The 26585-nt window shown below is 38.9% G+C and overlaps 1 protein-coding gene across 1 annotated transcript in view; it reads right to left on the bottom strand.

Moving 5' to 3' along the window:
* ctnnal1 (catenin (cadherin-associated protein), alpha-like 1) overlaps positions 1–23011 on the bottom strand; it is a 177983-nt gene extending 154972 nt beyond the window's left edge. The window contains exon 1 of the mRNA XM_034160180.1: positions 22594–23011. Coding sequence (XP_034016071.1) covers positions 22594–22689 — 96 coding nt within the window. The 5' untranslated portion in view covers positions 22690–23011. The remainder of the gene's footprint in view (positions 1–22593) is intronic.
* Between the last annotated feature and the right edge of the window lie 3574 nt (positions 23012–26585).

Here is a 26585-nt window from a genome sequence, read left to right as displayed (position 1 = left end):
CTGGATTAATCTTTTTAGTCACATAGCACTGCTATTATTCTGAACACTACTGTCATACCATGAAACCGCAGTATTTTTGCCCACGGTTATCATACCGTCCAAATCTCATACAGGCCCATGCCTAGATATCATACATCAGGGTTACTTAACAAAGACGGTTGCTCCCCTTCACTGGCTATCTGACTTGCTTCTCATCACCTCATCCTAAGGCAAAGACATGAAGTAATTCACAACAACAGTGTGGCACAGCCTTGAATAGAAACCTTTGTAGAAATCCTGCTAAAATGTTGGTACATCTAGCTTTGTATTAATTTTAGGTTGAATGAGTTTCCTCACCAGAATCCACATTTTTCATTCTGCAATACCCTGGTTACCACACTTCCTCCCTGGCTGACAGCCACCTGGAGATTCCTGTGGTGTCATGTCACACAGTATCAATGAAAGCTGCACGATACTGCATATGCATATGTGTATCGTGAAATATTGTTCCACGATGCACTGCACATGCTTAGCGTCCTGTCTTTGAAATACTCAGAACTATCACAGTACTGTCATGCTGGCTCACCTAAAGTTCACAGATGGCCTTTGAGTGACTAAATGTCCTTGTCTGTGCTTCTGAGCATGTGTTAATGCATCTGTTTTACTCCACGGGGTTCTTTCTGCAAAGATGGACGACACACTATATGAGACGGCTTCCCTGCTGACAGAAATCTCTTCCTGCATGGCAACAACTGGGAGGCATCCAATCCCAACACTCATCACCACAAATTAAGAAAATTCTGTAATTACAAGTTGGGAGGTAGCCAGAAATTCTCGTCTTTTAGATCCTGCACAAACATTGGCGGACTCCACACAACGGGTCATGAAAGATGCCGGACAAGGAAGAAATGTTAGCATAAGCAAAAGCTCTACCAGGAAGACTCAAATTTTATGTCATTAATTCATAATTGGCCGATCAATCACAGCTTGTTAAAGCCATACTAAGTATTAGTATCATCATTGATTCAGCTATTAACTTGCGACATGCATGTTTAAACCCATCACTTCTAAGGGCAGGATCCCATTGCTGATTTTTGACTCCAATTTCCATCACAATTTCTAAATTGGGGGAATCTGGCTCGATTTTTTTTTTTAAATAGCAGACAAAATTTGTATTACCTGCTATTTTATATCCACTTACATACAAGTGTATCTTACATATTAGTATCCAAAAAGATGAAATGTCTCTGCTCACAACTCAAAACTGTTTTCTGCTGAAGAGAATGATGTGTTTTTCTTTGGTTTTATGATGTAGAGGCGTCTCTACTCATAAAATGGTAGGTTGAGATTACTGCATGTTATACTCAATTGTCTACTTTCACCTACTTTTCCCAAAGATTACCCCTTGTCTGCACCAGTGATTTATATTTTGTGCAGTACAATATATCACAACGTCATAAATTTTTCAAACATGCTTAAACTTTTCCTATTGTTTTACTCCAATTACACCCTTTTTTCAAGCCCCAATATCCAATTTATTTATTTCATAAAGTGAAAAATTGGCTAGGCTTCCCTAACTCACCACTCTGCTTCTCACAATACGTAGACTTCAACATAACCACCACGGCCCCACCAGCACCATTTGCTCTCTTGTTCACATCGGTGGTGGGGGGTGGCGTCTGCCTTCTTCTGTCTGTTCACAGATTGGGACTTACACTAACAACTGTTTCCAGCTCTTAAACTGGCATTTTACCTTGTTCCTTAAAGGTGATGGTCTAGTGGTTAAGGCGTTGGGCTTGAGACTAGAAGATCCTTGGTTCAAATCTCAGCCTGACTGGAAAAATCACTAAGGGCCCTTGGGTAAGCTCTTTAATCCCCTATTGCTCCCGGTGTGTAGTGAGTATCTCGTATGGCAGCACCCTCACACTGGGGTGAACGCGAGGCATTATTTGTAAAGTGCTTTGAGCGTCTGATGCAGATGGAAAAGGGCTATATAAATGTGGTCCATTTACCATTTAAAACATGAGCCATACCACAAGAATGGGCATATATCCAAAGATGGCTTTTTTTAGTTGCTGTAAAATAACATATCATATTTACTACATTACATGCCCGAGGGCCTGCAATTTTCAAAAATGGGGGCATCTATTGAGGATCATTTGCGTGCCTGTACATGCATGTTGTACACAGTGCAGCCATATGGTATTTATGGAAATACGTACTGCATGAAAATTCAGTAACGTATATCTTATATATTATATTCCAGTTCTAAGGTGGAACTATGCTAGTATACTAAGGTATATCTAAATATCTAAAAAGGAAGAGTAAAATAGAAGAGTAGACCCACTTAGGTGCCTGGTCTTGAGAACCAGGGATGGTAGGTTGAAAAGCTTTTTTATCCCATGGGAACTCTCCCTACCTACCCAAGCGGCTCAAGAAAAAAGTATATATATAATAATAAATAATAAGACATAAGAAAGATAAGACATCATATATATAACTATATTTAAATATTAAGGGTAATAAACAACATATACAATAAATATGGTACTACAACCCCTGGCAAAAATTATGGAATCACCGGCCTCGGAGGATGTTCATTCAGTTGTTTAATTTAGTAGAAAAAAAGCAGATCATAGACATGACACAAAACTAAAGTCATTTCAAATGGCAACTTTCTGGCTTTAAGAAACACTATAAGAAATCAAGAAAAAAAATTGTGGCAGTCAGTAACGGTTACTTTTTTAGACCAAGCAGAGGGGAAAAAATATGGACTCACTCAATTCTGAGGAATAAATTATGGAATCACCCTGTAAATTTTCATCCCCAAAACTAACACCTGCATGTCAGGTAAAGGCACTGGGGAGATGGCTGTCATTACATCATCAATAAAGAAATTAATAAATAAAGTTTACGTTGATATTTTGAACACTTTTCTTATCCCATCAATTGAAAGCATGTTTGGGGATGATGAAATCATTTTTCAAGATGATAATGCAAATAGTCCAGATCTTAATCCAATTGAAAATCTTTGGTGGAAGTTGAAGAAAATGGTCCATGACAAGACTCCAACCTGCAAAGCTGATCTGGCAACAGCAATCAGAGAAAGTTGGAGCCAGATTGATGAAGAGTACTGTTTGTCACTCATTAAGTCCATGCCTCAGAGACTGCAAGCTGTTATAAAAACCAGAGGTGGTGCAACAAAATACTAGTGATGTGTTGGAGCGTTTTTTGTTTTTCATGATTCCATAATTTTTTCCTCAGAATTGAGTGATTCCATTTTTTTTCCCCTCTGCTTGGTCTAAAAAAGTAACTGTTACTGACTGCCTGTCTGTGACGACTGTCTGTGATCTGCTTTTTTTTCTACAAAATTAAACAACTGAATGAACATCCTCTGAGACCGGTGATTTCATAATTTTTGCCAGGGGTTGTATATAATATACAGGAGTAGGTATTAAAACCTAAATATTAATACAGGAGAAGATTTGGTCATGGTATTTTATTACAGAAACAGAAGCTATGATGTAATGTGTATTGTTATCTATCTAAAGTAACTCTGCTAGCATGCTATAGGAAAATAAAAAGCATAATCTATATGCTATGAAATGTAAACCTAAGAACTAAGGTACTATATGTTGATATCTTTAAAAAGAACAAACTGATGAATCATTAAAAATCTACACCATGTAAAATAAAATAGTAAATAACAAAAATAAGCTAGTTATACTTAGAAGAGCTAAATTAGCCGTTAATAAGCCAACCGTACCTAGCATGCAAGAGACGCAGTGCAGACTGGAAACAAATGTTTTTTCCTGCATGCAGTAGCTGCCACACACTTACACAAAATGGTTCCACGCAAACATTATTACTTGGCAGCATTCAAGCTAAAAGTCGTGAACGAAGCGGAAGAGAAGGGGAAGCACCATGCTGCTCAGATTTTCCTAGTCAATAGGAAATGCGTCCGGGAGTGGTGTAGGAACAAAGATAAATTTGCAACCCCGGCCAAAATAGCAAAACGGATGCCTGGTGGGGAGAGGAAAGTGTGTTATCAGGACATTGAAGAGGAGCTGATAAAACAGTTCCAGGAAAGGAGAACGGCATGCGTCCGCATGACAGGGAAGGGTCTGAAATACGAGCCACTGTGGCTGCATAAGCAACATGGAAACCAGAACAGACTTGATGAGATTTCATAACAATGACGTAGGACTATTTCATTTTCATTTTACTCTGTTCTCTCAGGAATTCACAATTTCACTACATGTAACGTGCCAAAAAAAAAAAAAAAAAGTCGGGGAGGGGGGGCTTTTAATGGAGTAAATACAATACACACATAAAATCATTCAAGTCACACAATGTACTTTGCTGTTGAAGCAAAAGTCAACAAACGTACGTTTAGCTGCTTTTGCTTTAGAACATCTCAGCCATTTAAACCCAAGTTAAACTGTTTACAGTTTGTCCAGATGCTTTGTAGAGAGCAGAACTCTTAAGTTCCCTTTTTTGTGCACAGAATGATGACTGCAACAAGATACGTGCGAGTGCAACTTTGAACATGCTGTAGGTGAAGATGTTCAATCAATACATTACCAATGACCCAACTATTGCACCTTAATCACAGGTGTAGACTTAAGCTGCAACAATTAAGTGCTGACCACAGTAACTCTATCCCTCAGATGACCAAAAGAGTGAGATAGCTTTTTTCACCATTAAGTAAACCGTGTTGTTTTCTCTAGGTGACTGATCCCTGTAGGCTTGAGTAAGGCACAAGTGTGCATTCGCAATCTCGCTCACACACAAATGCACATCTGAAAATATATTAGCAATATCGCAGTCTATCGATCCACATGCAAGGCAGAACCTTTTATCGGCACTTAAAACGAGCACCGATCTGTAATGACTCCCTTGACAGCAGGAGTGGCAGAGCACACAGCGATACGAGGGAGAAACGGTGGTCACACAAAGTTCATGTAAGTGTGTGTCAGACAGAAGCATAAAACCAACCAGGACCAGGACAGTTTTCATTCGTTCCTCATTAACGTGCCTTTATCATGGGGCAGCGCACGCAATGGTTCTCTGACGTGCTCCTGCCTAAGTGCCCCCCGAACCCGTGGCTTTTTAAAGGTGATTTTTCCATCTCATTACTCTGCTAAAAAAAATTCTGAGAACGCTGTGACTGATGTTTGCAAATTTAATCTACTGAATAGAAACACATTCTTCTTAATTTTAAGGAGAGGAAATGACTGGCTGACAGAAAGATTTCACAAATTATTAAATTATTGTGAACATGCTGGTGTATATTTTGGTCAAAATCTATTTCTGTTTATGTCATCACAGGAAAATTGGTGGTAGCTGAGCTCTGTCACATCTGGAGTAAAATCCATTTCTTTTGGCTACTTCCTTTTCGCTTGGGGTCACCACAGCAGCTCAGATATGGATCCACAAATTAATATGGCACAAGTTTAACACCAGCTGCACTTGCTGACCAAACTCCGGATGTATACAGAGAATGGGGTACAAGTGCCATAGAACTATGGACTTTTGTGTTTTGGGAGCAATTGCACTGCTTGTGCCATAATAATAATAATAATAATAATAATCATAATAATAATTAGGGATGTTCCGATCAGGTTTTTTGGCCCCGATCCGATTCCGAGTCATCTGATTTTGAGTACCGATACCGAGTCCCGAGCCGATACTGTAAAAAACTGAATGAACAAATGCTAAATATATAATATTTCATTTTAATCATCTTATTTTATTATTTATCACTTAAACAGTGCACTTCTCCTTGAGGTAGCTTGAACAATCAAGTAAACTTTTTTTTAACAGTAATCAGAAATTTTGAGGTAACAAACAACAACAACAAAAAACATTTCCAAGGATTTTTCTTCGGAAAACTGCTCTATAAATGAGCAGTCCTGTGACACGTTTCTGTTTTGTAGAGATCAGTGGTTTCTGCTCCGATCTGTTTTGTAGAGATCAGTGGTTTCTGCCACTAGTCTTCTGTGTTTTGGCCCGATGTGTTGTTCCTATTGGACAGCGCAAATCTACGTCACAGCTCAGAGTGTCGAAAGTTGGATTGGGTTGAACTTGGACCGCGTCAGCCTGCCGACAAGCGGCAATGCATGCTCCCGCGACGCTTCTGACACCTCTAAAAAGCAACGCGTCTCATTGAAAATAATGCTTTTTAGACCAATTCTTCACGCCTCTGATGCTTCCGACGTGTTCTGTGTGAAAGGCCCATTAATCTGCAATAATGAGCTTGAAATAGCGCTGATCAAAATAATGAGGATAAAATCTATATCAGATTCCTGATTGTGATGCAATGTCCGATTTCGATCAAGTCTGAAACCACGTGATCGGGCCCAATTTCCGATCACGTGATTGGATCGGGACAGCCCTAATAATAATAATAATAATAATAATAATAATAATGATGATGGACCGTCAGGTTAAAAAAAATAAGTGTTGACCATATTACAAAAAAAAAAATCTAAAGCGAAAAGGAAATGCAGAATTTCAACAATAAAACCAAATTTTAAAAAAATCTTGCAATGCAAAAATGTCTGGAAAAACATGACAGTATTTGTAAGAGGAATTGATTAACACACAGCCGTTGGACTGCCAATATGTGTAGACCAGGTTTCCATTCTAGGTGTGTGTTTGAGACTTCCTGTCTCTGCTCTTGGATGGCTACCACCTTTGAATTGGGGAAGCAGCCTGTAATGGACTGGCGTCCCGGTCAAAGGGAATCGCAGACTCTCCTCTGCTTCATGCTACGATATCAAGTGTTAGCACTGGATACCAGCATGACAGACGTCAGAATGTTCTGGAAAAAATATCAAAGACTTGATATGTGGAAGAGTGACGTGGGATGGCAGCAGAATCAACACACCAAATGCAGGTGATGAAACTATAAACACAATTACCACAGACTCATTTAGTTTGTGTTATCCGTGAGCAAAGTCATAGCAAAGTACACAAATATACAGGCACCATACTAGAATCTGCCACCCAGCTCTTATACATGGACAAAATAAAGGCTTATTCTGTCCTTTTCTCAGGAGGTGAAGTGAAGGATTTTGTCTGCGAGTGTGTATGCACACTTTTGTTTGTAGTGCAGTGTAATCCTCATGTGATTTCACCTTCATGCCAGGGACCCATTTGTCTTCATTATCATCATAGGGCCTGAAGAAGCAGATCTGTTAGGGCTCATGGCAACAGTAATGCCTCTCTGTCGGAGTATAAAAAACAACTTCACTACCTGGACGTTAGTCATGTCACACCGCCACAGGACCAGGAACATTAGCAGGCAATACTGACTCATGTTGCAATAAAACATCTTTTCCAACAATATTTCCAGTAACAAAAATGAACATATGAGGAATTGCAATGCAGGCAAAGCTGTAAAGATGTTTCGTCAGCATTATGCTTAAGGCTGAACTGATGTGACACAAGAGGCAATGAATTGCTAAAAGTAATGCAAAATTTTAGGCAACCTTGAATTTTGAAAAAAATGTAGTGATTGCAAATCAGCATTTTAAGTATTCTCTCCATGTATCTTATTATACCTACATCCAACACAATATAAACACATGATTATGAAGGTTCTTATCAAGTATTATCGAGTTATGGCTGATGCAAAAATTAGCATAAATAATAGTACAGTTGTCATAAAGCTTCCCAGAGCAATGGCATGTCAGATTAGGTCAGGTTTGCAGGAGGCACTGGCACTGCATGCTACCGCATCCACCACACTACACATTTGTGCTGGGTTCTCCATGGCAACCATTCAGGAAGACAACCAGTACATTGCAAATTCCCGAAATTAACCATCCATCTGTTACAGCCCGGTGAAATATGGGCATCCTGTTGCCTTTTCCCAATTTCTGGGGTCCTCAACACTGAGGCACCTGCATGCTGCATCACATCCAAAGAAATGAGCCACATGGCCAAAATGTGGGAGCTGATGTTACCTCACAGTGCAAACTGTATGCTGTGTCTGAGTTTCCCTAAGCAATCATTAATTTGACACAGTCACTCCAACAGAACCCAAGGATCCATTGATCATGTCATTGATAAGCATCCAAATCTCACAACCAAATAATTAGACTGGAAGCACCAGGAGCCTAAAACCACGGACCTTCAAGATATTGCCATCAAAAAACAAAGGGTACCTCATGACTACATAAGCTGTTCCGAGGCACCTCTTGCTCTCTAAAGCCAATGACCAAAAGACATGAATGTCACTACTACTGCGTTCATAAAGATAAGTAATGAAGTAATGGCGTGGGTTCACACATATACACACACACACAAAAAAATCATACTATAATATTGAAATATATGCACCAAACAACTAGGGATAGGGCCAATCCGATCCAATATCGGTATCGGCTTCCAATACAAACAATTCACGGATCGGAAATTTCCAATACAACCTGCAGAGTTTTCAGATTCAGGAGCAATGGGTGTTTCTGCTGTGCTTGCTGGCTGTAGAGTTGGGAGGGGGGTCTGAATGGAGGAGTGTCTCAAAGAGACGCTGTCGCGGAGTAATGTGAATAGCCTCCATTCGTCCCTTATGCAGTTAGCAGCCAGCTAGCAGGCAAGCATTAAGGAGTACTGTCACTGACATGTCCACTGAAACACTGCAAAGCAAGACAGCAATGTGAAGTGTTTGCAAAGCCGTTGTATTGAGAAGCCGAAGCTCCGTCATGACCTACAATACAGCGAACAGAATCAAACATTTGAAAAAGCACCACATTAAAGAGCATGAAGATTTTTTTAACTGGGAGCAGAAAGACTAAAGGACCCAGGGTGCAACGATTTACCCAGACTGAGTCCAAATATGAGTAAATTAAGTAATTTTATTTATTTATTTATTTATTTGGTGGTTTCTTGTTGCATTTTGGAAATGCGGAAACGCCCTCTATCCTGAAAACACTACATGTACTTGGGACGGGTGTGCCATCTGGTGTTCAAGAGATGAAACTTCAGCCACTGACTCAACAATAAATCAACGTACTTAATTCTTTCACCAAAATATCAAATATAGTCATCTTGGATGTACTTTCTGGAAAAAATGTAGCTGAACTTTCAGGTCTAAAATATCCTCAAATAAAATCAACAATAATAATAATAATAATAATAATTAGGGCTGGGCAACATTAACGCGCTAACGTTGCGTTAATTATTGAGGTCATTATCGCTGACAATTTTGTTCCTCCCCTTAACGCTGCGGGTTTTTTTGTTTTTTGTTTTTTTTTTAGCCTTTTATGACTGTTGCTCGTTGCCTTTTATTTTGAAAGCGTCAGTCGGGGGCGAGCTTATGCTGCTGCTTCCTGCTGATAGCTGAGTTCACACAGAAAACGACACGAGGATCGAGAAAAGTACAGGCTATGCAATGCACAACAAAACAAAATGCAGAAAGACGCCGAAATTTTGAATGGACATTTTCGGTACAAAGTTCTACAGGATCAGGCCCGGATCCAGACTGGTTTGGACCGATGCAGCTCCATCGGTCAAATTTTTTTTTACACATCATTCGTCATCGGTAAAAAAAAATCTTGAATAATCTCGAATAGCCGAACGTGTCCCCGCGGTGAACACAGCTTTTCGGTGGTTTTCATGTCAACCTATAGTCCGTAAATTATACGGATTTTTCCAAGTTTCAGAGTCATACGGACGAACAAATAAAGTCGGATATTCAGGGTTTGGTCTGTAATAAACCATTTCTGCAGCGCGGCTCCACTTTGAAACCATGAACCATTGAAGCAATGCTTCGATCCAGTAGCTCGTTGGGTTCTTTGATTCACTGCTCTTCAGAAACAGCAAGCCGCTTCTTAACCCCTCGCAAAGCCATTAAAATATCGTCAGTCACTTTTGTGTGGATTAAAGTCACTAACTGGGACTCTTGTCTTGTTGCTGTCAAGAAACGAGAATCGTCCTCCGTTCCGTTCACACAGCTCGAAATGCTGCGCGGCTGAGACAGAGTCTGGTCGGAATTAATAACTTCAAAATGAATCGCCGCTTTAAATAAAATGACACCTCTTTCCAAATGTAATACAGACAAGAAACTACAATCGACAGCACAGCAGCTGTAAGCTCAGCTCAGATATATGGAAACACATTCATGCCAATGTCTGAAAGGAAATGCTTTTGACAAAAACTACAGATTTTGTTTATTCCTATTTATGTCCAGAGATCAAGGATTCACCATGTAGAGTTCATTATGTACAAAATTTAAGGATCCAGTGACCAAATTCATATTTATTTACTTTAAGACTCAATAAAATGTTCAATTTCAATTCAGTTTAATCGGCTTATAAAGTGCCAAATCACAACAAAATCTAAATATACTAAAACAAATACATCACAATTGTACACATATCAAATTGTGGTATGTGTACAATTGTGACGTATTTGTTTTAGTACATTTAGTCATGGACATGAATATTGTTATTTTGATATGAAACAGGATAACAAATGACCTGCCAGTGGTTTTATATTTGATTTCATTAGTGTGTTTCAGTTGAAATTTACATTTTCAAATTTATGCAATGTTAATTTACATTTTTAAATAAAACTGTGCTTTTAAGCGGCTTTTGAATTCATTTTTGGGTTTTACATATACCATGCGATTAAGATTTTTTATGTTTGCCCACCCCTAATAATAATATTAAAGCAAACAGAGCTTTGATATCTGAAACATATTGGCATCAGCAGATATCCAAATTCAGCTATCATGATTGGAACGGAAGTGAAAAAATGTGGATCATGCATCCTTACAAACAACCCTAAAATCTAATCAGTTGATTTTCTACCATGGAGGTACCTACGATGCAAATAAGAAGTGCCTACCAAATGTTTAAATTAATTTATGAGTCCACAAGGAATGTAGCCACTGACAGAGAGACAGACACACAACCATGGCCAAGCATACTAATGCAATGTTCACAAAACGGTATGATTAGCAAATGATGTCCTCAGACGTACTTGTCTGGTAATAAATGTGCCATTTAAATCGAGTCTGTGAGCAAAAAGAACATACACAAACACACAATAACTCACGTCCTTCTTATCAGATCAGAAAGCAAAATAGCAAAAGCATCAGAAACCCTGCCAGTATGATAAACTCCAAACTAACAAACTGGGGCAGCATACATATTTTCTAAGTCCCAATTATAGCAGAAAATCTTTGCAGAAACTCCAGATTTAGCCATGCAGAAAAATGATGAAGACAGCATAACTTCATAATCACAAGGCCAGTGTGTCAAAACCGCAAAATGTTCACATGCCTGAACATTTTGCAGTTCTGATTTTCTCACGCACACGCTTACCTCCAAACAGCAGTACCCTTAATGCCGCATCAGTCCAAGGACCACTGACTGCACCCACGCAAAGCCTTGTTGTTAGGGCTGCAACAAACGATTATTTGGATCATCGATGAATCTGATGGGGTTTCGACACGATTAATCAATTAATCGGATTAGCGGGGAATTTTTTTTAAATGTGCCAGGGAAACAATTTTTCTCTCCTTCCATCACTTTATTTAACAACAGAACATTATTTGAAAACTTAAAATACTTTAAAATCAACAAATCGTCAAATGTCCCTTGTCTGTTGAAATATAAAATAATAAAGAATAGAACAGTTTATAATAAAGAACAAAAATAATTATTTCAAATGGCATTGCTTTATCAAAGTGCTGAGTTGGCATAAAACAACATTGAAACATATAAATGTTATAAAATCTATGGTGTAAAAATAGGTATTTTTGTTGCTGCAAATGAGCAATTAGCATAACCAGTTAACCATAAAACCTAAATCAAAAACTGTAGCCTGACTCATTACACTATGTAACAATTTTTTATTTTTGTTTTGTTCCTGGGTACACAGTGTGTTTTCCTAACCTGTATGCCTTAAATAAATAGAAAATAGCTGTTATTCCACAGAAACTTTGCTTCTGTGATCAGGACAGTGATATTTTGAAATTTGTCTGTTTTCAAGAATATTCTCGATTCGCCTTCACTACTACTGAGTAGTCTTCTAGAATATTCTTTAACTGCTAGAACTGTCCAGAATTTTCTAGAAGTTTCCAGAATTATCTAGAAATTCCAAGAAACTTTTAGAACTTTCTAGAACGTTAAAAAAAAATAAAATCAAAGTTTGTGCTGAATGTAGTCATTTTTCCATAGACTTTAGACATAAGCAGTTGAAATATAACACGTAGAAGCCAGGAACAAAAATTATGTTACATAGTGTTATATGTGCAACATTCTCTGTATAACTTAAACTATGTGGTAATTTCACAATGACACATGTGACTCATGTCTCTTTCTCTAAAATTGTATTGTAGCATTATTAGTTTATTATTATTGTTGCTATTATTATTAATATATAAATAAAAATAAATTAAAAAATATTATAATTTGTAATACATTTGACTCTTTTATGCCAACAAACGCTAGGCCATTAATTATTATACAGAAAACAAATGCACAAACATGCTGAAATGCCAGCAGCTTAATGCTAACTTTAACACTGAAAACGCCATAGACATGCTAACGCGTTAGCATCGGCGTTAGCATAAAATACATTTATCAACTGTTTCAGAAGACCATAACATGTCAGTTTAACATAAAAAGGTAAATATTCCTCACAGACATATGCTCTTTAGGGTTTTAGTGGGGAAAATTAAGATAAAGCAAAATAAAATAAATGAAACCAATGAAGCAGCAGCTTGAAGCACTCCTTCATTGGTTCAAGATTCAAAGCAAAGCTCGGTTGATTATATGGAAAAAGCGAAACATTTGCGGTAAAACAAAGTTATTTAGCAACTAATCGATGACTACATTAGTTGACAACTATTTTAATAATCGATTTTAATCAATTAACTCATTAGTTGTTTCAGCTCTACTTGTTTTTAGTAGCAACACACCTCAATTACTAAAGCTCAGGAACCGAATGACCACTTCAAAACAGGAATCAGATCTTAATAATGGGGGAGCCAAATTATTGCTAATTGCCTTCCAGCTGAGTAGGAACCACATCACAGATAGGATACATAACGTCCTTTCTCTCTGTGTGGCTCCCATTATTTTACTAATGTGGCCACCATCAGAGCAACTCATTACCCCCACATGTGTCATCACAATACAAGCCCATTGGTATGGAGGCAGCTGTAGCAGCAAAGGCGGAGTAACACACATTAATTCACAGCTGAAGTGCATTTCTTCAAATACGAAAGGCACCTCTATTCTGAATGATCATGATATTGGGATGCAGCCAGAAAACCTCGAGGTGTCCACAGGGCAACAACAAAAAAAGAACTAATTCAAAATTTAAATTAGAACCTCAGCCCAGCAGTAAAGTCAGGAGTAAAGCTGACGTTCAGGCTCAGTGTCAAATAGATATATGCATGTATGCAAAATGTCAATAACCCAGGTAAATTAGAAAAAAAAATGAGGAACAGAGGAGTTGAACTGTTTGCACGTCCGTCTGGTGGTTGTGTGTATGCAGCGTGAGGCAGGGAATCTCCCCGGCCTATAATTATACCCTGTTGGGAGTGAAGCTGATAACAGAGGCCTAAGGATACCAACATGATAGGAAGAAGAGGAGAGGAGGAGGCAACACAATATACGAAGACCATCAAGCACAACACGATACCTTATCAAACCCCGGCTTTTCTCACTGACACTGCTTTTTCATTTCCTCCTCGACAGTTATCTAATGTGGCCCACAATAGACATGTAAACACGCACACACACGCACTTACATTAAATCTCATCAAATTAATTAGAACTAGAAAAGGTCACTCTGGGATTGCAACACCTGCACCTGACATGTTTGACACCGATTCGTGCAAATTAATTCTTTGTGATTCAGTGATACCATAATATATACTTTGGTGTGCATTTACTGTGCCTATTTTATGATTTATTACATGAATAGAGTCTATAGGCTCGACTGTACTGATACAAATATAGAACAATACAGATTTTCCCTCTCCTTTTAAATTCATCATAATGTAAGCATATCAGTGTACAGAGCTTAAATCATGTGATTTAAATCACTGTAAAAAAAAAAGGTTTTTTTTAGAAATCAGTACTTAATTAATGGTACTGGTTCATTGATCAGCATCCAAATGTCACAACCACACCATTAATTAATGGTACTGACTTCATATTTCACTATCATTAATTAATGATACTTGTACATGTTGTATGTGCACCTTCATGATTTAACATGTCAATAAAGATTATAACTAATGATATTATTGGAAAAGCCTCATTTACGTAGAAGAGTGAAATAAATACAAATTTTGAAAAGTTGATGTAAATCAATACAAGTCAATTTAAATTTTTAAAAAATCTAAAATCGTGAGTTTTTAGAAAAAAGTTTTTTTTTTAAACTAGCCCTGTCAGCGTACGTTTGTATTTCATTGTATGATCCATTTAATTATATGCTTTTGTTGAGCTGCAGATTAAGGAAGTTTTATATGTGAAATATAACTACATAACATTTATTATATAGAAATTTGACCGTTCAAGGTCCCCAAGGTCAAGGTGATATATGACTTCATATTAGTGTTGAAAAGTAACCATGTGTGCATTACTGGACTAATTCCCCTAAATAACCATTCCAGGCAATTCCCATTATAGAAGCATTGGGCACACATTTTGACATGAGTTTTAAGAATTATTTAGAACCCATTAAAAAAAAAAAGGAAGTGGCTATTCGCAGGGCAAGACTCTGGTACGTATATTCGCATGGCAAGACTCTGGTGGTAAAACTTGGAACTACTTGTATAAACAAACATACTGCATTAAATGAGAGTTATGGACACGGCCGCCGTTCGAATAGGGTCACCCTTTTGCCACCACAGTCTGCCATGCGAATACTGAAATGAGAGTTATAGACACAGCTGAATAAAAAAAAATAAAAAAAATCATCAAAATCGACAAATATTAAAGGAGTTAAGACATCTTGAATGCAGTATGTTTGTTTATACAAGTAGTTCCAAATTTTACCACCAGAGTCTTGCAGTGCGAATAGCCAAATGAGAGTTATGGACACGGCCGTCGTGCGAATAGCCACAGCCTAAAAAAACCCCATTAGTTTATCATCCCCACCTGCGTGCCAAAATCAGCCCGCTTCAATTTTAATTTCTTTTTTATTATTATTATGGTGAATTTCATTGACAGCAGTACAGCTGGTGCAAGAACCGGCACGTCCGCAAGATGGCCAGTATGCTTTGACCAAAGACGGTCATTGGCAACCACATAGTCTTGTTCCATCTTACTCACACACACTATGCATGTTTATTGCGCTACTAGCGTGCAGTATGCTGGCTGTCTTCAACATGGAAATAAGATTTATTTTAAAAATATCTGGTATTTTCAGTTCCTCACTTGGTATGCAGGTGCTGTATGTGTCATTTTCAGGTTAGAAATGACGTCGTATGTACCTGTTTCTAAGAAAATAAAAAAATAAAATAAAAAATCCGCCTGCCCTCACCACTTTTTTCCTGATGTCAAGGATGATAAACAATTTATGTTGTTTGTTTTTTATGGGGCCTTATCAAAATTAAATCACTTTGTAATTGGTTGACCCTAAATCACACCACCAGGTTTGGGACAAATGGAATCAGTGCTTGTTAAGTTACAGCAAATCAGAAACTAGAGCTCTGTGATCAAGCTCATAATGGCACCGCACCCCGTACACCCCCCATTGATTGCTTTGCATGTGTTACATATTGGTGGGGTACATAATTTGTGATGAAATGCTGATCGTGAAGCCAACTCTCCAACGGGTTTCATGAAAATGTGCAAATAAGCTTTAGAATAGCCCCAGAGACAAACAAGCAAACAGGCACAACAAACAAACATTAAAAATCAACAGACACAGGTGTAAACACAACCTTCTGGGTAGAGACAACAAATGGATGAAATATCCTCAATTTATGTGCCAAATCAACATGCAGATCCACTTCAGATCTGCAGAGTGACTGGATGACTGTCCACCCGGTGATGAGTTCAACAGGAAAAAAACTAGGGGTGTAACGGATCAGATCTTTTGTTTTTCTCGACAAAAAAAAAAAAAAAACGTAAATAACTACATTGGGGGGTGGGGGGGGGGGTTGCAAATAAAACTTTGCCTTTTATTTTTAAAAGAAATCAGATTATTAGTTAAAAACAAGTCACTGTGATTTTAAATCTACATTTCACACTATTATGCAACTGAGTGCTGAATTGGCGGGGTTGCGTACGTATCACGAGTCAAACGTGATCAGTTATGAAAAGTCACAAGGGAAATCCAGCTGCAGTAAAACACACTACGGTGTCTGCATACTTGCAGCGAGTGACTCACTAATAAGTGCATGTGCATAATGTGCATATAAACGCACTGAAAGAGAAGCACACTTTAAAGGTCAGCACCGAGTGAATGGTCACCTGATGACATCACAGCAACAACTATTTTTTTGTGCACCGTCAACGGTCCTTGGAAATTTTGTTTCTTTCAGCACTGCAGAGCTTGTTGCTATGGGGACATGCCTCACAATGAAGGAAAAAAGTTATAAAAACTGTCCTTACAGCCCAATATTCACTGTAATCTGCCATATACTGAATGCAGGTATAATATTAAAACACTCATCATCTTCAGTTCATAAATGAAAGCAATTTCTCATCTTTTTAACGTTACAGCACATGCATTTAGTGATGTACTGGAGTAGCAGTGCTTCCCATATATATTCTGGATGCTTGCATCACATCTACATATTTTGTAGAATAGCAAAACAGGAGTGGTGTTCATTCAGAATACCAAACAAAATGACCAGAAATTGAACATACCGTGTATTTTCTTTTCATACAACTTAGATTTATTGCAGAATTGACCTCATGCTGGATCTTGCAAAATAATCCACTGCAATGAAAAAGAAAGCAGAGATTCTGAGCCCTGATAGGGGATGAACAGTGACAAGGTCCTTCCACCACAGTACGGTGAAAACCCCATTAACCCACGACTGTGGTGTTTCTTTCATTCCTGCTTCTTGCTCTGTGTGGAAACAAAAGACCATTTACAGGTCTCTGCCCTCTTCTTCTTACACAACAAGGGGGGATATTATTAGCATTTGTAGGACTGATATTCATTCCCTTAGGAAATGCAATCCACCTCAAATCCCATGTGACGCACAAGACATTACAGTGAAGCACAACTGCCTTCACAATAAAAGCAGGTGTGTCATTCAAAAAAATAAATAAATAAATTACTGTCCATATGGGATTTTTTTTTAAGTAAAGTAAGTTTGGGGTTTTATGCTAAATATCGTCAAAATCCCACAATTGTATGACTGCATGTGTAAATTCTCCTATAAGCAATTTTTTTTTTTTTTTTTGACAAAAACATCTTGTTTTAGGGTATTGTGACAACAGTAACTCCTTTACTGAAAATGGCGGGTCCCGATTACTACACACTGTACCCGATCGTCCACTTTCACCTACTTTTACACAAGTACCACCAGTATAGGGATGGGTATTGATAAGAATTTATCAATATCGATGCCATTATCGATTCCACTTATCGATCAGATTCCTTATCGATTCCCTTATCAACACCTGTGAATTTTCTGTGTACTAAAAGTAGGCTTTACAGGTTTATGTCAACAACATTTTATTGAGCCTTCAAGTAAATAAATATGAAATTGGTCACTGGATCCTACATCTCTGGACATAAATAAAAATAAACAAAATTTGTAGTTTTTGTAATTAGGCAAATTTAACTCCATAGGCTCTGAGTTGAGCTTTTGCAGTCAGCTGCGTTGAACGTTAGGATGTAATTCATAAAGAACGCAGGATGGCTTATTTTTGGGAGGAAAAAAAAATGTTTTGGTTTGTTGTCTGTATTACAATGTTTGGGAAGAGGTGTCGCGCAGTGTTTGGAGCTGTGCGAATGGAACAAAGAACAATTCTTGTTTCTTGCCCGCAACAAGATAAGAGTCTCAGTTATTGACTTTAATCTGCACAAAAGTGACTCATGACTGACATCTTTAAATGGTTTTGCGAGGGTTTAAGAAGCAGACTTTCCGCTTCTCAAAAGCAGCAAAGCAGAGAACCAATGAAGCAGCAGATCGGAGCGCTGCTTCATTGGTTCAAGCTTCAAGCAGAGCTGCTGCAGAAGCGGTTAATTGCAAACCCGCTGCAGGGTCTTCAATCAATGTAGAGAAATGATCAATGATTTTCCAGATAAACACCCTCAAAAACAACAAAAAGGACCGATAAAGGATTCGTTAAGCAAAAAGGCTATTGATGTCAGTGGATCGAATCATTTCTTAACGATTCTTGAAAAGAACCGGTTTTCGATACCCAAGTCTACTCCAGTATGAACTAGTTAAATCTAACAATTCACATTTTGTAAGTCATGATTAATATGACTTCTCAAGCTTTTAATATATGTTTAAAAACTTTCCCCACTGCTCACAGTGTTCTACGACACTACTTTTACCACAGACTACACCTGTTTGCAGGCCCCAATTGGGTATCTGATTTTTTCGACAATGGTAGACCACCCTCAAACAGACTTTACTCTGTCACCAACCTATTCCAAAATCTGTGTAATGACTGAGCCCATGTGTGAATAGTGCAGGTTATTGTTCAGAGCATGGGGTGGACATCAAGGGCCAAGATGATGCAGGTTTTCTTTGCAACCAACTGTTGCAGCAGATGGTTTTACTGCAGAACTCCTTCCCTCAACTTATTGCTCTTATTATCTCTAAAATCACCTGCTGAGATGAACAGATCGATACATTGATCCATCACGGCACAACACTGTCCGCTTCAGGTCCAGAGGACCCATGTGTTGGTGACGTTTCTATCTATCCACATGGTAGAAACTTACAAAATACCATGATTATTTTAAAATAAACTTGGAAAATGTTATGCAGAATATTTTTGGAAATTATAACATTTTAATATTTGTTTTTAAAGCTCTTAATCGTCTTGTACCGCCCTATTTGAGTGAGTTATTGGTGCTACGTAACCAAAGCAGGGTTCTGAAATTCCAGTGTCTGTCTGTTGGAGGTCCCCAGATCAAACTTAAAACATTGAGGTGACCAGGCTTTCTCAGTCGCTGGGCCCAGACTTTGAAACAAGCTCCCCCCCTGATTTAAGCACCATCATTGATCTGGGTCTTGTTAAAACTAAACACTTTTCTTTTTTAAAATGGTTTTTAACACTTCGTAGTGCTGTGAGATTTTATTCTGGTTTTATGTACACACTTATTTATCTTTCTCAATTTTATTTTGTTATTAGAATACATTAGACAGAACTTTATTAATTCCTTGTGAAGACACTCTCAGGGACATTGAGGTTTCAGCAGCATTGTATAGCAGCACACAGGGTAAGAAGCACACAGAGTATCAAAAGTGAAAGAAAAAAAAACAGTTTCCAAATATAAATACCAGACATACTGATCAATTTGGTACTTATTATTATTACTGTAGTACTGATAATTATTAGACGGCATTGCTTAAATTTTCATTGTTACGCAGATGATACCCAGCTTTATCTATCCATGAAGCCAGAGGACACACACCAATTAGCTAAACTGCAGGATTGTCCTACAGACATAAAGACATGGATGACCTCTAATTTCCTGCTTTTAAACTCAGATAAAACTGAAGTTATTGTACTTGGCCCCACAAATCTTAGAAACATGGTGTCTAACCAGATCCTTACTCTGGATGGCATTACCCTGACCTCTAGTAATACTGTGAGAAATCTTGGAGTCATTTTTGATCAGGATATGTCATTCAATGCGCATATTAAACAAATATGTAGGACTGCTTTTTTGCATTTGCGCAATATCTCTAAAATTAGAAAGGTCTTGTCTCAGAGTGATGCTGAAAAACTAATTCATGCATTTATTTCCTCTAGGCTGGACTATTGTAATTCATTATTATCAGGTTGTCCTAAAAGTTCCCTGAAAAGCCTTCAGTTAATTCAAAATGCTGCAGCTAGAGTACTGACAGGGACTAGATGGAGAGAGCATATCTCACCCATATTGGCCTCTCTTCATTGGCTTCCTGTTAATTCTAGAATAGAATTTAAAATTCTTCTTCTTACTTATAAGGTTTTGAATAATCAGGTCCCATCTTATCTTAGGGACCTCATAGTACCATATCATCCCAATAGAGCGCTTCGCTCTCAGACTGCAGGCTTACTTGTAGTTCCTAGGGTTTGTAAGAGTAGAATGGGAGGCAGAGCCTTCAGCTTTCAGGCTCCTCTCCTGTGGAACCAGCTCCCAATTCAGATTAGGGAGACAGACACCCTCTCTACTTTTAAGATTAGGCTTAAAACTTTCCTTTTTGCTAAAGCTTATAGTTAGGGCTGGATCAGGTGACCCTGAACCATCCCTTAGTTATGCTGCTATAGACTTAGACTGCTGGGGGGTTCCCATGATGCACTGAGTGTTTCTTTCTCTTTTTGCTCTGTATGCACCACTCTGCATTTAATCATTAGTGATTGATCTCTGCTCCCCTCCACAGCATGTCTTTTTCCTGGTTCTCTCCCTCAGCCCCAACCAGTCCCAGCAGAAGACTGCCCCTCCCTGGGCCTGGTTCTGCTGGAGGTTTCTTCCTGTTAAAAGGGGGTTTTTCCTTCCCACTGTTGCCAAGTGCTTGCTCACAGGGGGTCGTTTTGACCGTTGGGGTTTTTCCGTAATTATTGTATGGCCTTGCCTTACAATATAAAGCGCCTTGGGGCAACTGTTTGTTGTGATTTGGTGCTATATAAATAAAATTGATTTGATTTGATAATGCCCCTGGCAGCCCCCTGCACTTCCCAGAATGCACCCCAGTACCAGCAGAGTTCCGGTATCTCACATCACAAGTAAACAATGAATAACAAGGATGTGAACGACGTTGATCCAGTGAATTCATGGGCGATTATGATGATGACACGTTCTCCCAAATTGAGAGTGTTATCTGGAGGAGGTGTAGCACCTGTGATGAACTTCTGCAGCGCCAAGATGTTGTCTTGTTGTCCATATTTCACAGCGTTTGTTTACATTGTGCCCTGAACTGGTATTGCAGACCGAACGATCCCCCTGTAAAAATTGGTCCGCCCTGGCTCCACTGTGCACGTGTCAGTTCAGAGCTCAGCCACTCATCTAAGACAGAGTCTCTTCACCCAAAGCAATCAAATGGATTAATGGGGTTATTAACCATCAGATGAAAAGGTAAAACCTCTTAAATCATTCTAAAGTCAGTTTTAAGCAGAAGCGAGGCCATTTTAAGCAGGAACAAGGCAGCACTCTGTGACGCTTTGAAATGACCGACCTGCAGTGAATGCATCAGTTAGCAGCTCGTGTAGTTGTGCTCTGATCACTTCCTCCATCTTTTATGATGAAATAATGCTGAATTTATGTGGAAATAATTGTTGGACAAAAGCTTCAGATATCTGTCGCTGAGATAGATGATGACTGGAGGGCAGTTTTAAGCAGAAACGAGGTGATAATCCGTGAACCGCGGCTAATGACGCATGAGCAGTGAAGGCAGGGCGCACTTATTTTTAGGTGGGACCGTTTGGTCTGCGACACCAGAACTCTGCTGAAAATGATCTCTCGCGTGAGTCACAGACTGTGAGATGGTGCGAGATTCGCAACTGCGAAACACCGAATACTGGTTTACTGGCTACTACTGTTCCTCTCCTTCCCGTCCTCTGTCTTCCTGTTACTCCTCCTCTCCCTGAGTGAGGGGTTGTACAGTCTGATAGCCTGTATATTGTCCTTGTGTTGTGTGTTTTTACTTTTACTGGAAAGCCCTTTGGTTGTCTTTTGGGCTGTGTAAGGGGCTATACAAATAAAAGTTGATTGAGATTTATGAAAAGAGCATTATTCACCATTTTCCTGTGGTCTAGTGTTGGAAAAACCAAACAAAAATGCCAATAAATATAAATATTGAACTGCAATACTAAGAATCACAATGCATATCGCAATGCCCTTATAAATTCTTTACCAGGAACTACTGGAGTGTGCAGGAGAGTTGCTGAAAGACTGCAGTGGCCTTAAGTAGGTCTTATTTACTGAAAGACAGAAAGAAAAAAAAATATCACATCCTTCAAAAGGTGCCTAACTGGAGAAGTGCAGGTCAGGATTTACAAAGGGGAATACACAATTTGTGAAACTTTCCATAAAGTGGACTACACTTGCAGGGGTCAGGATTCCAGCCAAAAAAAAAAAAAAAACTCACTACCACATTATGCATTTCTGCATGCTGCAAATTTTGCACAAAACCGACTAAATTCGTTTTTGCAGTGTGTGTGTGCATGTCTAACGTGTCCAAAGTGGTGGACGCACACTCGTATGCAACAAACAGCCAAACCACACAACGAAATCCACTCCACTCACAAATACTCCAATTCATGGACCAGTCATTGAACGCACCACAAGCGGTAAAAAAAAAAACAAACAAAAAAAAAACATACCAGACAAAATAAATGTCAACCAAAGTCACCTTTTTTAAAAACAGGAATGCTTATGTAAAGCTTTTAAAAAACGCTGTAAAGTAAAAGTGATCCTGCACTTCTTTTTCCTTTCTTTCTTTCTTTTGGGACTCACCTGTGATACTAAAGGAATAAGCGTCTGCTCCACCGAGCGAGTTTTGATTTCCAGCCCGGAATCAAAGTTAGTGTTGCCGCACGGAGATGAAGCCATTCCCGCCGAGCTGTGTCACAACGCGCCGCTGAGTTCTTCCAAAGCCTTTTTTTCAGCCGCAAACTGCTGTTACACACCAGGCTTTCTCTTTGCGTGGCTGACAGTGGTTTGTCTCGGGTGTGTGTACATATGCACGCCGTTTTAATCCACTCGGACTCGGTGTGGTTTGCGCCGCTGCGCCCGCTAATGTCCGCGTAGTTTACTCAACTATGGCAGCCAGGCGGCGGACTGCAGCACACCACCGCGCACGGCTCACTCCCCCTCAGCGCTGCTGCTGCTTTCATCAGTCCGAAGGCCACTTTTCTCCTCAGACAGCCGCGAAATCCAGAAAAAAAAAAAGAATTATGCTAAAGCACCCAGAGCCCAAAATTTATATTCTCAAATGCCCATAAAAAATGTTCGGTTTACAATGAGCAAAGCGGATATTTCCAAATATCCACACTTGACAAGATGAAATCATAACATATTTGGTATTCCCAGGTTTTGGAAAAGACTAGACAAGTGTTTCCCAAAGTGTGGGTCGCAGACTCCCAAAGGGGCCGCAAATGCACTTCAGTTGGACCACAACCCCCTAGTGGGCTGTGAATGTACTACAGCAGCCCCATGAGAGGACATCAAAAATATATATATATTTTGGTAATAATGTAATAATTACATACATTTTTTTCAACCAATATTTAAATTATGTGTCACTCTTCATTTATCTGAACTACTTTAACATTAGATAGATCAACCTGGTCTCACGGAAGTCGCGGTTCAGCAGCACGAAATGTACATGAATCTATTGGTTTGTGATATTGTGACGAAAAGCGCCTTATTTTCGCACAGCAGCACGAATTCATTCTAATTCATTCCATGATGGCTGCACGAAATTAAAAGTGAAGGGTGGGGGTGGTTATGGTTAGGGTGGGGGGAAAGAGTAACATTAGGGTTAGGGTTAGGGTCGGGGGTAGGAGTAGGGTTAGGAATAGTGAGTTTAAAAAAAATCCCGTCACGAAAATTTGACTCATTTCATCAGAGAAGCATGAAAAAAAAAACATGAGACTGGGCTGGATAGATAGATAGATAGATAGATAGATAGATAGATAGATAGATAGATAGATAGATAGATAGATAGATAGATAGATAGATAGATAGATAGAATGGAGTCTTTATTTTCATTGTACATATATACAACAAAATTTGTCCTCTGCATTTAACCCATCCTAATTACAGTTAGACACAATCGGAGCAGTGGGCAGCCACAGTCCGGCGCCCAGGAACCAACTCCAGATGTAGAGACTCTGCCTTGGTCAGGGGCAGAGAAAGGAGCAGACCCTAAATAAGCATGTTTTTGATTGTGGGAGGAAACCGGAGCGCCCGGAGGAAACCCACGCAGACACGGGGAGAACAGGCAAACTACACTCAGAAAGGGTGGGAAGCGATCCCATGACCTTCTTGCTGTGAGCCACCAGTGCTAACCACTAATCCACCGTGCCACCCGTAGATAATGTATACTAGATAGAAGATAAGTAGCCGTTACCCGTGATTCAGAGACTTCACCTTTACCAACAAAGCTATCACCTCCCACCTATTCTGGATTCCAGAAAACTGTTGAGGTGCGACTAAAGCTGCCTCAAGAGACAGTTGCTATTACTACTACTACTACTACTGCGGCTACTACTAGTACTACTACTACTATGCTACTGCTACCGTTACTTGCAAAAATGAAGTAAAAAGTTCAAAGGAAAAAGAAGAGAACAGAAAAGTATGACACCAACCTTTTTGCACACTTGCTTATGATGGTTTAGGACAAAAGCGTCTCCCCCCTTAACTACGATGACTACTATTACTACTACTACTACTACTAAGGTGCTCAGTAGCCTATGTCACTCCCTGTATGTCAAAGTACTGTATATGTGTGCCAGGTTTGTCTCAGTTCTGCAACACAAAAGTGTTTCTCCCCTTACCATCTTCTACTACTGCTACTACTTCTAACTACTACTACTACTACTAAAGTGCTCAATAGCCTATGTTACTTCAAATGTATTAATATATATATATATATATATATATATATATATATATATATATATATATATATATATATATATATATATATATATATATATATATATATATATATATATATATATATATAGGACAATTCTGGAACTGATCAAAGTGTGTGCCACATTTGGTCCAAGTTGACTTCCTTGACCTTTACTTTTGCTGAAATGAATTTATGAGCAGCAATTTTGGGGTTAATCTTCACTGGCATCCCATATTTGAGAGAAATCATTAGACCAGAGAGTAGCAGGTCAACAAACAGACAGGCAGACATAACCTTTGACCTCACTAATTGACCTATAGCAAATTTGACCTTGCCGGGCAATTCAGACCCCATATACATATGTGTGCCAAGTTTGGTGCAAATCAGAGCAAAAATCCTAATTTTGACATTTAACACAATGGCCTTGACCTTTTGCCAAAAACATGCCCATTAAGGGCAGTTCTGGGTTGACTGTCATCCACATATCAAGTTTCTTTGAAACTGACCAAAGGACCTCGGAAGAGTAGAGGAAATGTGGTCCACCTTTGGCAAATTTAACCATGCTTGGGAAATTCTGGAACCAGTCTACATATGTGTACCACGTTTGGTGCAAATTGGAGCGAAAATCAGAATTTTGACATGATCTCCAATCACCTTGTCCTTTGCCAAAAATATACCCTTTAGGGCAGTTCTGGGGTTGACTGTCATTCACGTATCAAGTTTATTGGAAACTGACCAAAGTACCCAAGAGGAGCAGGGCAACAAACAACCAGATGTTTGAAAATTCTCACCTTTGAGCCTCAATGATCTTGACAGCGATAATCAACCTTTGGAAAATGTAACCATGCCTGGACAATTCTGGAATCAGTCTACATATGTGTACCAAGTTTGGTGCAAATTAGTGCAAAAATCAGAATTTTGACATTATCTCCAATCACCTTGTCTTTTGCAAATAACATACCCTTTAGGGCAGTTCTGGGGTTGACTGTCATCCACATATCAAGTTTTTTGGAAATTAACCAAAGGACCTGGGAGAAGTAGAGGAAATTTGGTCCACCTTTGGCAAATGTAACCATGCTTGGGAAATTCTGGAACCAGTCTACATATGTGTACCACGTTTGGTGCAAATTGGAGCGAAATTCAGAACTTTGACATGATCTCCAATTGCCTTGTCCTTTGCCAAAAACATACCCTTTAGGGCAGTTCTGGGGTTGACTGTTATCCACATATCAAGTTTGTTGGAAACTGAGCAAAGGACCTGGGAAGAGTAGAGCAACAAACAACCAGATGTTAAAAAATTTTGACCTTTGAGCACCAATGAACTTGACCTTTATCAAAACAAACCCCTCCAGGGTAATTCTAGTGTCAACCTACATGCACACACCACGTTTGGTGGAAATTGGCCAAAACCCTTAGGAGGAGGCATAAACACACACAAACATTTCTCAAATTACAGTACGATGTGGGTGTGAATGATTCAGAACACGCTGCCCACAGTAAGGTCCAAATCTGACAGCGATTCATTAGAGATTGTTGGAATTTTGCTGCCTTCTACCAAAGTCACAGACATCCAATTTCGTCCTACTAATTCAGGGGCGTCCACACGGGGACTTGCTCACTGGCGCCTCTGCATGCCCCAATTACGCATAAGTAAAGACTGAAATTTTATTGGATGACTACGTATGTTTGAATACATCTCATCTTCATTTTGCTTTTACTCTTTTTAATTACATTTTTTTTGAAGAGAACAAACACAACGTCAAAAGAAAACATTACATTCTTTAATTTTTCTTTTTTGCAAAACAGAACATACAAAACCATGAACAGCGTCTCTGCTCAAAATGGACAAATGAATTAAAAGAAA

This window comes from Thalassophryne amazonica, chromosome 20 (assembly GCF_902500255.1).
Source record: "Thalassophryne amazonica chromosome 20, fThaAma1.1, whole genome shotgun sequence".
Lineage (NCBI taxonomy): Eukaryota > Metazoa > Chordata > Actinopteri > Batrachoidiformes > Batrachoididae > Thalassophryne > Thalassophryne amazonica.
The sequence above is the reverse complement of the archived record's forward strand: the minus strand, read 5'-3'. Positions and strand labels throughout refer to the sequence as shown.